The sequence below is a fragment of the Bubalus kerabau genome, chromosome 11 (genome assembly GCF_029407905.1).
Source record: "Bubalus kerabau isolate K-KA32 ecotype Philippines breed swamp buffalo chromosome 11, PCC_UOA_SB_1v2, whole genome shotgun sequence".
In the NCBI taxonomy this organism is placed as follows: domain Eukaryota; kingdom Metazoa; phylum Chordata; class Mammalia; order Artiodactyla; family Bovidae; genus Bubalus; species Bubalus kerabau.
In genome coordinates this window covers 51,291,908-51,304,964 of record NC_073634.1, presented here as the reverse complement: position 1 = coordinate 51,304,964, position 13,057 = coordinate 51,291,908, and the positions used below count along the sequence as shown (strand labels likewise).

Sequence of the window (13,057 nt, the reverse complement as noted above, 5' to 3'; positions counted from 1 at the left end):
GGGGCCTCATATATAAGCTGAGGGTGCTAGTAAAATTAAAGATGGTTACACGGACCCCTTATGACACATGGACCCCAGAAAGCCTGGCTCCTCAGTGTTCCAGCCCCAGCCCAGCAGGACCTATGGAGAGTGAGCCCTCCAGCCTGGCCAACTCAACTCTCTGGCCCCACCCTGAAGTCCCCCCAGAAGCCACTTGAAAATCACAATCACAGCACTACTTCAGGAGAAAAAAAAAAAACCCACCCAGAAGGCAAGACAGGCCTTGATTGGGCACAAGGTGGGGCCAGCCACCCTGCCAGCCACTTCCCTGGGTTATTCATGCCGGCCCTGCCCGCAGAAATCTTCTAAATATTTAACATGCCACCTCTAGGTACAGCACAAACCCCCAGCAGGCGGCAACAGCTGCGGACAGGCCCGCAAGGAATGAACAACTCGGGGGGCTGAAAGGCACATGCAGCGGCTTTGGGAGGAAAGCCCAGAATGGTGTCCGGGAGACAAAGCTGAGTACTGCTTCCCAAAGCGGCCCCTGACTGGCTTCCTTGAAAATCAGGAAAGAAGGGTAGGAGATGGGAGGTGTTTCTAAACGTGGAGGGTGATGGTGCAGAATCAACCAGAGTCGGGAGCCCCTCTTTCTCAGACAAAGAAAAAACCAGAATCGCACTACCTGGCCGCCCTTCCCAGACCAATTTCATCCCGGTTTCCTGAGCAGGTGGGAAATCTGACTCAGGAGAGGCTGGTCAACGAAGGGGAGGAACTCGAATAGATGGCTATGTCTACCTCCAAAGGAGGGCAAATCCACGAGAGAAGGAAATCTTCAAAGGTCTAGTCAGCTCTGGGGCTTGTCAGAGCAGAAAACGCCCCCCACGCCCACCCGCGATGACTTCACGCAGGCCTCACCCCGGATGACTCTGCGCTCTCCTGCAAGGCCGAGGAGGTGTCATCGCCACCGTCAGGGTGGCCGTCTGTCACTTGGAAATTTCCCGGAGATACCTGTCTCTCTCTCTCCTTCAACCCCCCCGCCAAAGGACTCAGACAAGGGGACGCGAGATTGTGAGGTGTCCTTCTCCGTCCCACTTCCTTTGGCCGCTGTCAATTTGAGAACCCTAAAAAGGAGTCTTTTTCAACCCCCTGGGGAGCCCCGCCTCTGCCTCTCTGCCCTTCTCCGCGACTACCCCTCCAGGCAGCGCCCAGGCTCTGCTGTCAATTTCACCCGACAAAAGCGTAGCGGCGGGGCGATCCCAGGCCAGCGTTTCTCCCCCAAGAAGAGGGACGCGTGTCCCCGCGGCGCGCCCACTCGGGGCCTCTACCAAGCCCATCAAGCGGGGGAACAAAGCGGCCGGGCGCGGCGACACGCGGCCCCCGGCGCAGCCCCGTGCGCCCCAGCCCTAGCGGCCCCACCCGCCGGTCCCCGGCGCCCCGGGCCCGGCCCCGCAGGGCAGCAGCCGCGTCCTGCGCGGCCCGATTGCCCGCGACCTCGGCAGCTACTGTACCTGCTAAATTTAGCGGCCGCGGGGTATTAATAGCCGGAGCCACCCGGGCTGGCGTTCTGCAGGGGCGCGCGCAGCCCCCGGGGCCGGTGGCGGCGAAGGAGGGAAAGGAAGGAAGGAAGGGACGCGGGGAAGGAGGCCACTTACACCACCAGCCTGGAGATGATCCATGCCACCATGGCGGGGGCCGGGCGGGCGCAGCTCGGCAACGCGGAGCGGCTCGGCTGCGGCGCTCCGGGCACGTCCGTCCGCGCACGGCCGCCGCCGCCAGACTGAACGCGCCCGCCGCCCTGCCTGGCGCTCGCGCGTCGGCGCAGCCGCGGCACGTTCCGGCGGCGGCCCCAGCCCCCCGGGGCACCGCGGGCCCGCGGCGATTGGGCGGCGAGTGGCTCGGGCAACCGCGGGACCCGCCCCGCCCCGCTGGCCCCGGGTCCCCCGGCTAAATTCGGGCGGTTCCTCAGCGCGCCCCGGTGCCCCCGCCGTTCACAAGGGGACCCTGCGGTGGCCTAATGGGCAGGACAGAGACCCCGGGGCCGCCCCACCCTCTGTGCTCCGGGGGATAAACTGAGGCGTGGACTTTGGGATCTGTGTCCACCTGTTCTGATTGGAATATAGTCATCCCTTGCCCGGATACTGCGCTGGCCTCGTAAGGGACTTAGCTGTATCCACATCTGACTGCTGCAATTGTCCCCCCGCAAGGCGTTATCTGTCTAAGAAACAAATCTGGGCCTGTGTCTCCTGTGGTTAAAATGCTGAAGAGTTCCTACAAAATCTGGTCTCTGCCTACAGACTCACAGCTACCACCATGGCCCAGATCCCCGCTCCGGGCCTTTTTACTTCAGGCATTTTGGACTTAGACCACGTTGTCCCCTTTCCCCGGTTTATACACTCCATGCCTTGTCTCCTTCTTCAAGGCTCAGATAAGGGTTATTTCCTAAGGACAGCTTTTCCTGGAGGCTGCTCCAGCGTCTCTGTGTCGAAGTGGCTCCTAGTGACCCGGAGGAAGAGAGAAGCTGGTATTGCCTAGTGCCAGTGCCCTGTGGAGCCATTTTGGAGTCTTAAGCAAAAGGGAAAATATGTATCTAGAGCGTTTGTTTTGTTTTTAAACATTGCACTAAATGTGATTTATCTTGACAACTGCGTCTTGTGGCACGCCCTTACATTTTGCCACTGAAAAAGTGCCTTAACCTTCTCACCCAAATCCTGGCCCTTATAGATGTGCTCCCTGGTACATTGTTCCATGTGAGCTTGAAAAACCTTTGTCTACTGCGCCTGCCCTTGGCTGCTGCTTTCCTCACTGCCTCCATGGTGCCTTCTGAGAGCCTCTTTGCTGATGCGATGTCATGTATAATTCAGTGTCAGATGCCAGAGACACAGAAAAGAGCCAGCTTGAAGCCTTCTTTAAAGGAAACTTGCCCAAGACAGCTCCCTAGCAGAGGACAGGAGACCTCAGACCTTGGAAAGAGGCTGGAAACGTTCCTTCAGAGGGAGCAGAGAGACAGCGAGGGTGAGATACAGGCAGAAAAAAGACCTTGCCCACAATAAGGGAACAGGAGACAAGACATTCTCTATGATAAGGGGTCTCCAAAGAGCGCATGGGCTTTCCCAGGTGGCTCAATCAGTGAAGAATCCACCTGCAATGCAGGAGACCTGAGTTTGATCCCTGGGTTAGGAAGATTCCCTGGGGAGGTAAATGGCAGCTCACTCCAGTATTCTTGCTGGGAAATCCATGGACAGAGGAGCCTGATGGGCTACAGTCCACAGGCTCACCAGAGTCGGACACAACTTAGCGTCTAAACCACCAAAGAACCCATAAAATACCTGTAATAGAGTTGTTGTTGTTTTAACGCTGTTTTGACCCAGGTTTGAGGCCCAGCAGGGACTAGTCAGTTCCCCTTCATCGGCAGCCAAATAAGTCCACACCCCACCACCTGCCTTATCAGACTCTGGCACAGGCCACCATAACCCAGCTTATCACTCTGGGGCCAAGTACCAGATGGCCAGGCACAGCTTCTATGTCCTCGAGCCCACCGAAATTATTCAAATTAGCTAGTCCTAAACCTGTTTATCCTGCCTTGCTTTTTCCTTCCCACGGAAACCACGATTTCCCTCCGTCTGTCTGCCTTGTCATCCTCCCCCATGTTTACAGTGAGTAGCCCTATGCGCAGGGTGTGCTCCGTCCAGGGAACCGTGAGTATAACAAAGCTGTAAACCTTTTTGCTTTCTCCCTCCTGATCCAGCCTCATCATACCTGACTCAAGGTACTATGGTGAACGTAGTTGTTGTTGCTCAGCTGCTAAATCATGTCTGACTCTTTGTGACCCATGGACTGTAGCCCACCAGGCTCCTCTGTCCATGGGATTTCCCAGGCAAGAATACTGGAGTGGGTTGCCATTTCCTTCTGCAAGGGATCTTCCCGGATCAGGGATTAAACGGATGTCTCCTGCATTGATAAATGGATTCTTTACCACTGAGCCACCAGAGAAGCCTGGTACCCCACAGGAAAAAGCTTGGAATACCTACTAGACAGATCAGGACAGTACCAAGCTAATAGGAATTTCCTCCATCCCCTCCCTGCACCCAGGTCAGAAAATGCTGTTAGTGGTGTTGGGGGGTGGATATGGAAGGAAAATTATAGTTTAAAGAGAGACTTTTGGTGGAAAATTAGAGAAGCTGGTCACATGCTATTTCTCTCCTAGTTGTTTTTGTCGTTTAGTTGCTAAGTCATGTCCAGCTCTTTTGTGACCACATGGACTGTAGCCCTCCAGGCTCCCCTGTCTGTGAGATTTCCCAGGCAAGAATACTGGAGTGGGTTTGCTAATTCCTCCTCCTGGGGATCTTCCTGGCCCAGGGATTGAACCTGCGTCCCCTGCATTGGCAGGAGGGTTCTTTACCACTGAGCCACCAGGGAAGCCCTTCTCTCCTGAAGATGCCCCCTATTCCTAGAAATAGAATTCTCAGGTTTGACTGATGCACACAACTGGACATTTTCATTAATGAAATGAGACTATTCTTGGGATTAAAATATTTGAAGATCTTTCTGTTATCTGAAGAGTACCAAAAAGCTAGTGGGACCAACCAGATTTCATTCAAGGGTTGGGGAAAAAAAAAAAAAAAAAAACATGTTCAACAGTACAAACAGGTAGCGGAGGGGAAAGAACACAGAGAGAAGAAAGTTGCTTTTCTATTTCTATCTCTTTCAGGGTAACTGTTACATATGTTAACTCTCTCCTTCCTAGACTCCTTCCAGTTTGTCCTTGACCCTGGAAAACTTCAGGCCAGGGGACTAGATAGAGCCTTTGAAACAATGAGACTCTTGCAGCCCTATCAGCTGGTTCGCTTTATTTTTCACATGAATTGCTGTTGCTGTGGATACTTAGGTGGATACTTAAAATCTGTTTCCCCCCTGTACCCTTTCTTCTGGGAAGATCAATCCATTTTGCATCGAGGAGTGATTTTCCCCATCCTCCAATCTTTTTTTTTTAATTTTCCGCCCTTCAAATGTCATTTTCTCACAGGTCCTTGCTACCTTGACTGGCCACGGGTGAGCACTGGACACAGCTGAGCCAAAGTTCTCCCCTGGGATTTTTAAAGTTGAAAATAGGAAAGAGAGACTTCAATTTTTCATCCATTTATATGAAATTCTAGTCAAGACAAAACCTTTGGCTCTGCAAATTCTAGCTTTCTCCCTAAACTATCAGAGTAACAGAAAATACATCAGTGTTTCCCAGATGCCAGGAATGGGGGAAGGGAATTGACTGCAAAAGGGCAAGAAGGAACTTTTGGGTGATGAAAAAAAATTGGCAATGATAGCATTTTCAGTAAGAAATATCAAGACAATATAGTGCACTTTTCATAAAGCTAATGTATGCCATCTAAAGACCATCTCTTATTCTGAGATTGTCTTTTATACCTTTGGGGTTCCTAATATGTCCTTTCTTTTATGACATCATGGTGATAGCAATTAGTGGTTGTTATTTTTTTAATGTCCTTCCTGGCAAAGTAAAAAACTACCAAACTAATGTCATCCCCTTCAGTTTCTTCCTTTTTTCTTTTTTTTCAAGTGTCACTGTTGCTTGAAATTCAAAAGTCCAGGGGCCATTGCTCTGCCCTAGTCCTTGGGTATCATGGACTCAAGAGGTGCATAATTGGACACTTGACATTGTTGTAGGGTTTTGTGGTTGTTGTTGTTGTTTTTTTTTAATTTTTCCATCTTCCCTGTAGAACTAGCATATGTATTGATTTATAATTTATACCCCACCTGTTTCCATAAGGATTCAAGGCTGCAAGACAGTTTTTCCCCTGGCATCCCCCCAGACTCTTGTAACAGTTACTGAGTCACATGGGGCCCTTTCCTGGGTGCCGACAGGATTCAAGCAGCAGGAGTGGGAGGATGAGGCATGATCTTGTGCTATCTATTGCAGGCAGAGCTGCCACATTGCCGTTTGGCAGGGCACAGCAGGGAAAGGCAGAGATTGAGACCAGGGGCCCTTGGCATGCGTCCCAGCCCAGCCCTCAACTGTGGACCGGCAGCTGCAGCTTCTGTCTCCTGTTCTTCAGACGTCTATCTTTAGGCTGTAAAGCTTTGACTTAGGCCACACTCTTCCCTTCAGGTGACTGGGTGCCCTTGTCACCCCCCCCCCCTTATAAATGGTTACCCGTGACAGGACCCCAAAACTTCTTGGGAGAATAATGTAGCAGAGGAGTTAAGAGTCTGATCTCTGGAGGAATAGTGGCTGGATTGAACCCTAGTTCTGCCTCTTACTAGGTATATCATGTCTTTGGGCAAGCTACTGAATCTTCTTAGACCTCTGTCTCCTCACATGTAAAGTGAGGGTGATAATAGAAGAACATACATCATGAGGTGGTCATGAAACAGGGCCTGGGGACTGCCCTAGTGGTCCAGTGGCTAAGACTCTGCACTCCCAATGTAGGGCGTCCAGGTCCAATCCCTGGTCAAGGAACTAAATCCCACGTGCCCCAACTGAGTTCACCTGCTACAACTCAAGATCCCACATGCTGAAACCAAGACCTCTCGCAGCCCCCAGAAAAACACAAACAGGGCCCAGGAAAGGCCATTTAAAACCACCGTGAGGACTTCCCCGGTGGCTTAGTGGAGAAGAACCCGCCTGCCGGTGCCAGGGACACAGGTTTGGTCCCTGGTCTGGGAGGATTTCGCATATCGCAGAGCAACTAGGCCAGTGAGCCACAACTACTGAGCCTAAGCTCTACAGCCTGCAAGGTGCCACTACTGAGCCCACGTGCTGCAGCTACTGAAGCCCATGAGCTGAGAGCCTGTGCTCTGCAACAAGAGAAGCCACTGCAATGAGAAGCCTACGCACTGCAAAAAGAGTGACTCCTGCTCATCACAACTAGAGAAAGGCCACTCAAAGCAATGAAGACCCAGGGCAGCCAAAAATAAAAATATGATTAAAAAAACCCACAATGAGATAGCCCACCCACCCAGGAGAACAACTAAAATGAAAAAGAATGACAATACTAAATGTTAGCGAACAGGAAGCACAAGTAGAATTCATACATTGTTGATAGGAATGAAAAATGACACAGCCACTTTGGAAAACATGTTGGCAGTTTATAAAATGCCAAATGTTTTTTTAAAGATTTCATTCATAAAATGAAGTATTAAAACACATACAATGCATAAATATTAGAAGATGCATATCTTTACAAAAAAAGAAATATGTATTTACCAAATGGCCCAATATACATTTACCTCCTGGATATTTTACCTAGGAGAAATAAAAGCATACGATCACACAGACTTGTACACAAATGTTCTCGTGCATGTGTGTGTTCAGTCATGTCCAACTCTTTGTGACCCCATGAACTGTAGTCCGCCAGGCTCCTCTGACCATGGGATTCCCTAGGCAGGAATACTGAAGTGGGTAGCCATTCCCTTCTCCAGAGGAACTTCTTGACCCTGGGGTCAAACCCCAGTCTCCTACATTGCAGGCAGATTCTTTACCACAGAGCCATAGTAGCATTATTTGTAACTGCTAAAAATGTAAACAATGTAAATGGCCATCCATCAGATCAGATCAGATCAGTCGCTCAGTCGTGTCTGACTCTTTGCGACCCCATGAATCGCAGTACGCCAGGCCTCCCTGTCCATCACCAACTCCCAGAGTTCACTCAGACTCACGTCCATCGAGTCAGTGATGCCATCCAGCCATCTCATCCTCTGTCGTCCCCTTCTCCTCCTGCCCCCAATCCCTCCCAGCATCATAGTCTTTTCCAATGAGTCAACTCTTCTCATGAGGTGGCCAAAGTACTGGAGTTTCCGCTTTAGCATCATTCCTTCTGAAGAAATCCCAGGGCTGATCTCCTTCAGAAGGGACTGGTTGGATCTCCTTGCAGTCCAAGGGACTCTCAAGAGTCTTCTCCAACACCACACTTCAAAATCATCAATTCTTTGGCACTCAGCTTTCTTTATAGTCCAACTCTCACACCCATACATGACCACTGGAAAAACCATAGCCTTGACTAGACAGACCTTTGTTGGCAAAGTACTATCTCTGCTTTTAAATATGCTATCTAGGTTGGTCATAACTTTCCTTCCAAAGAGTAAGCGTCTTTTAATTTCATGGCTGCAGTCACCATCTGCAGTGATTTTGGAGCCCCAAAAAGTAAAGTCTGACACTGTTTCCACTGTTTCCCCATCTATTTCCCATAAAGTGATGGGACCAGATGCCATGATCTTCGTTTTCTGAATGTTGAGCTTTAAGCCAACTTTTTCACTCTCCACTTTCACTTTCATCAAGAGGTTTTTGAGTTCCTCTTCACTTTCTGCCATAAGGGTGGTGTCATCTGCATATCTGAGGTTATTGATATTTCTCCCAGCAATCTTGATTCCAGCTTGTGCTTCTTCCAGTCCAGTGTTTCTCATGATGTACTCTGCATAGAAGTTAAATAAGCAGGGTGACAATATACAGCCTTGACGTACTCCTTTTCCTATTTGGAACTGTTGTTCCATGTCCAGTCTGTTGTTCCATGTCCAGTTCTAACTGTTGCTTCCTGACCTGCATACAGATTTCTCAAGAGGCAGATCAGGTGGTCTGGTATTCCCATCTCTTTCAGAATTTCTCACAGTTTATTGTGATCCACACAGTCAAAGGCTTTGGCATAGTCAATAAAGCAGAAATAGATGTTTTTCTGGAACTCTCTTGCTTTTTCCATGATCCAGCAGATGTTGGCAATTTGATCTCTGGTTCCTCTGCCTTTTCTAAAACCAGCTTGAACATCAGGAAGTTCATGGTTCACATTGCTGAAGCCTGGCTTGGAGAATTTTGAGCATTACTTTACTAGCATGTGAGATGAGTGCAATTGTGTGGTAGTTTGAGTATTCTTTGGCATTGCCTTTCTTTGGGATTGGAATGGAAACTGACCTTTTCCAGTCCTGTGGCCACTAGGGAAGACAAATCTAATCTAGAGTGACAGAAAGCAGACTGTTATTTATATAGGGTAGAGAGAGAAGACTAGGGGAGAGCAGAAGGGAATTTTGAGGTGATAGAAATGTTCTCTGTATATATATTGTGATGGATGCAGCCCAGTATATGCATTTTTAAAAATACAGCCAGGGAGGGAGGTTCAAGAGGGAGGGGACATATGTATACCTATGGCTGATTCATGTTGAGGTAGGGCAGAAACTAAGACAATATTATAAAGCAATTATCCTCCAATTAAAAATTTAAAAATAAAAAAATACAAACAACCATACACTTAAAATGTATGAATTTTATTATGTGGAAATTATACCTCAGTAAATTGATTTTTTAAAATCTATCTGTTTGGGACTTCCTTGGTGGTCCAGTGGTTAAGAATCTGCCTTCCAAAAAAAAAAAAAAAAAGAAAAGAAGAATCTGCCTTCCAAAACAAGGGACATGGGTTCAATTCCTGGTTGGGGAACTATGATTGCACACACCAAGGGGCAGCTAAGCCCCCGTGCCTCAACTGAAGAAGGCCCTATGCTGCAATAAAGACCCAGTACAGCCAAAAGTAACAACAACAACAACAACAAACTACCTATTTGTATATAACACGATGCTCTAGCTGAAAATTGGGCTAAGGAAGGGAAGACAGATATAAATTTGGGGAGAGTGAGGATGAGGTAGAACCCATGAGCCTGAGCCGAAACCCACAAGGATGGACAGGAAGCCATGTCAGTCACTCATCACCTCCAACCCCGATGAAGGGAATCCTGCAGGGGAAGCTGACCTCCTTTGTCACAGAGCTTAGCACACACCTGGCTCAGCAGTCAGAGAAAGTGAAGGAAGAAGCAGGACATGATGGAGCAGTGCAGGCCTGGATGGCTGCCACAGTCACCAAGGGGAGAAGCAAGAGTGTGCAATAAAAGCAACTGTCCTGACCTCCCACGTGTAAGAAATGATATGACTGCTGCTTCAGTTTGGACCTCCAAATCTCAGGAAAAGTCTCTCTTGGCCCAATTCAGCCTAAACATCCGGGGGAGGGAATTCCAGGAAATTCAGTTTAGGCCAACCAAGTGGACACATTACAAAGCCAACCTTGAATTTACAGTTTCATGTCTTAAAGCTGGTAGGTAGTTCTGTAAGTGTTCGTGTTGCTATTCTCCCTATATATTTTGTATGCCTGAAATGTAGTTTTTATAATTTTATTTATTTATTGGCAGTGCTGGGTCTTTGTTGCTGCCAGTGGGCTTTCTCTAGTTGTGGCAAGTGGGACAACTCTTCCTTGCGGTGTGCAGGGAACTCTTCTCTTGGCAATGGCATCTCCTGTTGCAGAGCATGGGCTCTAGGGTGTGGGGCTTCAGTAACTGCGGTGCACAGGCTTAGCTGCCTCATGGCACGTGGAATCTTCCTAGACTGGAGATTGAACCCATGTCCCCTACATTGGCAGGCAGATTCTTTACCACTGAACCACCAGGGAAACCCCTGCCTGAAATGTTTGATGATAGTTTAAATGTTCTTACAGCTGGGGAGTTGTAATCTTGTTAGTTACACCTGCCCCTGACCTCTACAGCCTATACATTTGGAATCATAGATGTGGCTGTTGAGACCCCAGGTCACCCAGCCAGCGAGGGGCAGCACTGGGATCCAGGCCAGCCTTCCATGCTCTTTGTTCTAGAGCAGGCTGCCTTCAGCAAACATGAGTTACAGGTGACCTAAAGAGGTGGCGGCTACAGTGTACTGTCTTTTTACTTAATTTTCTTGTTTAGCATCCGTCTCTCATCACTAAAATGTAAGCTCCAAGAAAATAAGGACGTTTGTCCATTTTGTTGGCACATTAATCTTGGACTTCCCAGCCTCTGGAACTGTGAGAAATAAATTCCTATGGATTAAGCCACACAGCCTATGGTATTCCTGTTATAACAGCTCAGGCTTCAAGGTCTTCAAGGTAAGAACCCTGCTTTTTTAATTTTTTTTTATTTTTTGGCTGTGTGGTGTGGCATGTGTGGTCTTAGTGCCCCAACCAGGGATTGAACCCTAGCCCCCTGCATTGAAAGCCCAATCTTAACCACTGAACCACCAGGAAAGTCCCAAGAGCCTAGCATTTTAAAAAGAGGTATTTGGAGACAAAAACTTCATCTTGGGCAAGGAGGAAAGTTCTTTGGGGGTAACTGTTCAGGGTCTGGGAGTTGGTGATGGACAGGGAGGCCTGGCGTGCTGCGATTCATAGGGTCGCAAAGACTCGGACACAACTGAGCGACTGAACTGAACTGAACTGAACTGTTCAGGGTCCATAGGACCTATGGGGCCCCTGAACTCATCCCACACAAGTGAAGCTACTAACCCATGCTTCATAAGATAACATACTAGAGAAGCAATGCTGATTAAGCAATGTGGACCGTGCTGCAAGTCAGAATTTCCAGAGTTCTGCCTGCACAACAAGTGAGCCGTTGATCTTGGAACAAATTACTACCTGTCTGAGCCGCAGGTTTTTGTTTTCCACCTGGAACGTAGAGGAAATTATCTTTGCTCTGCTTACCTGATGAGATGGTTGTGAGCCTCAAATGAAACTGACCCATGAAGTCTTTAACATGATTCCCGCTATTCCCGTGAGATGTTTGTTCATGCCTAGAACGGAAAGGAAAATTAGATCACAGAGGGACAAAAAGGTGTGCAAAGGGCCAAAAATTCCCATGAAAGACTTTCTGACTGCCTGGGACACCAGAATGCTGAGGGATATCCCTCAATAGCCAGCTACAGGCATACCCAGCCCCAGGCACTAGTTCTCTGAGATGAGAACCCTGATGCCCACACCCACAGCCCAGACTCCCCACAGCTCAGCTATGGAAGAGTGGAGTTTCTATCCACAGCACATGCCCCCTTGTAGGTGGATTGTAATACTGCTTTCCCCACTGCTGGCTTTCTCTCTGTGGCACACAAAATTGCAGCATCCACCGTACTTATCCTGGCTGTGCTCAGGGTCAAGAAGATCCTTTTCTCATCACCCTGACTCTTATGCATTATGTAACATCCTGTCTGGAACATGGACAGAGGAGCCTGGCAGACTACAGTCCATGGGGTCACAAAGAGTTGGACATGACAGAGCACCTATACACATGAGCAAAGCCGCTCACTCCCTACTCTTCTGAAGTTTCGTTCACACATAGCAGGGGGTAGTGAAATGCCTTGTATTTGATGACACATCCTTCAATCCTAGCAGATTGGGAAATTCTGGAGAACACAGGCCTAGTTTATCCATCCATGGTTTTGGGCTCCTTGGCTCATGACCCAGCGGTAGGCATGTAGCAGGTATTACGTATAAACTTGTTGAATGAATATAGAATGAAAAACACTAGGGTGGGAAGTGGGAGGGAGGGAGATTCAAGAGAGAGGGGACATATGTACACCTATAGCTAATTCAGATTGATGTACATCAGAAATGAAACCAATGTTGTAAAGCAATTAAACACACACACACGACAAGCTCCCAGGCTATGCCAACTTTACCAGAGCTGTATTTCCCTCACTCTGGCTCTCTGATATTTGTGTCTGCATGGAGGTGGTAGCCACACAGAGGGCTGAAGACAGATGGTCCAGCAGCCCCAGACTTCTGTCCTCCCAGGTTAGCAGCTCCAGAAGACAGAGAACCTCTATTCCCTTGTATCAAACCCAAAGGAGCAGCTGATTGCTTCTTCCCCATCCCCAGCTTCAACCCAACTTCTTTAGCTTCCTGACAGCTTTCAAGAGTGTTAACAGTTTCCAAGAGTGTTACAGTCTCATCAGTGAGACCATCTAAGGGGTTCATTTACTACTTCACGAAGCTGGTGCTATAGACTGAATGTTTGTGTCCTCCCCTCATCACGCCACAAATTCGTATGTTAATAATCCCCATTGGCAGGAACAGAGACTCAGACATGGAGAAAAGACCCGTGGACACAGTAAGGGAAGGAGAGGGTGGGACGAACTGAGGCAGTAGCTTTGAAACGTATGTATCACCATGTGTAAAATAGACCGCTAGTGGGAAGTTGTGCTGCGGGATGGGAAGGAGGTTCAAGAGGGAGGGGACACATGCATACCTATAGCTGATTCACAGTTATATGGCAGAAACCAACACATCATTGTAAA

The 13,057-nt window shown here is 48.6% G+C and overlaps 1 protein-coding gene across 5 annotated transcripts in view; it reads right to left on the bottom strand.

Annotated features, from left to right (window-relative positions):
- Positions 1-1,974, bottom strand: part of REEP1 (receptor accessory protein 1) — a 137,172-nt gene extending 135,198 nt beyond the window's left edge. For 2 of the 5 annotated variants that reach the window (XM_055540325.1, XM_055540323.1), the window contains exon 1: positions 1,635-1,871. In XM_055540325.1, the coding sequence (XP_055396300.1) occupies positions 1,635-1,666 (32 nt within the window). In that variant the 5' untranslated portion in view covers positions 1,667-1,871. Of the gene's footprint in view, positions 1-1,634 lie in introns of all 5 variants that reach the window. The other 3 variants (XM_055540327.1, XM_055540324.1, XM_055540326.1) reach the window with 3 other exon arrangements.
- Positions 1,975-13,057: the final 11,083 nt, after the last annotated feature.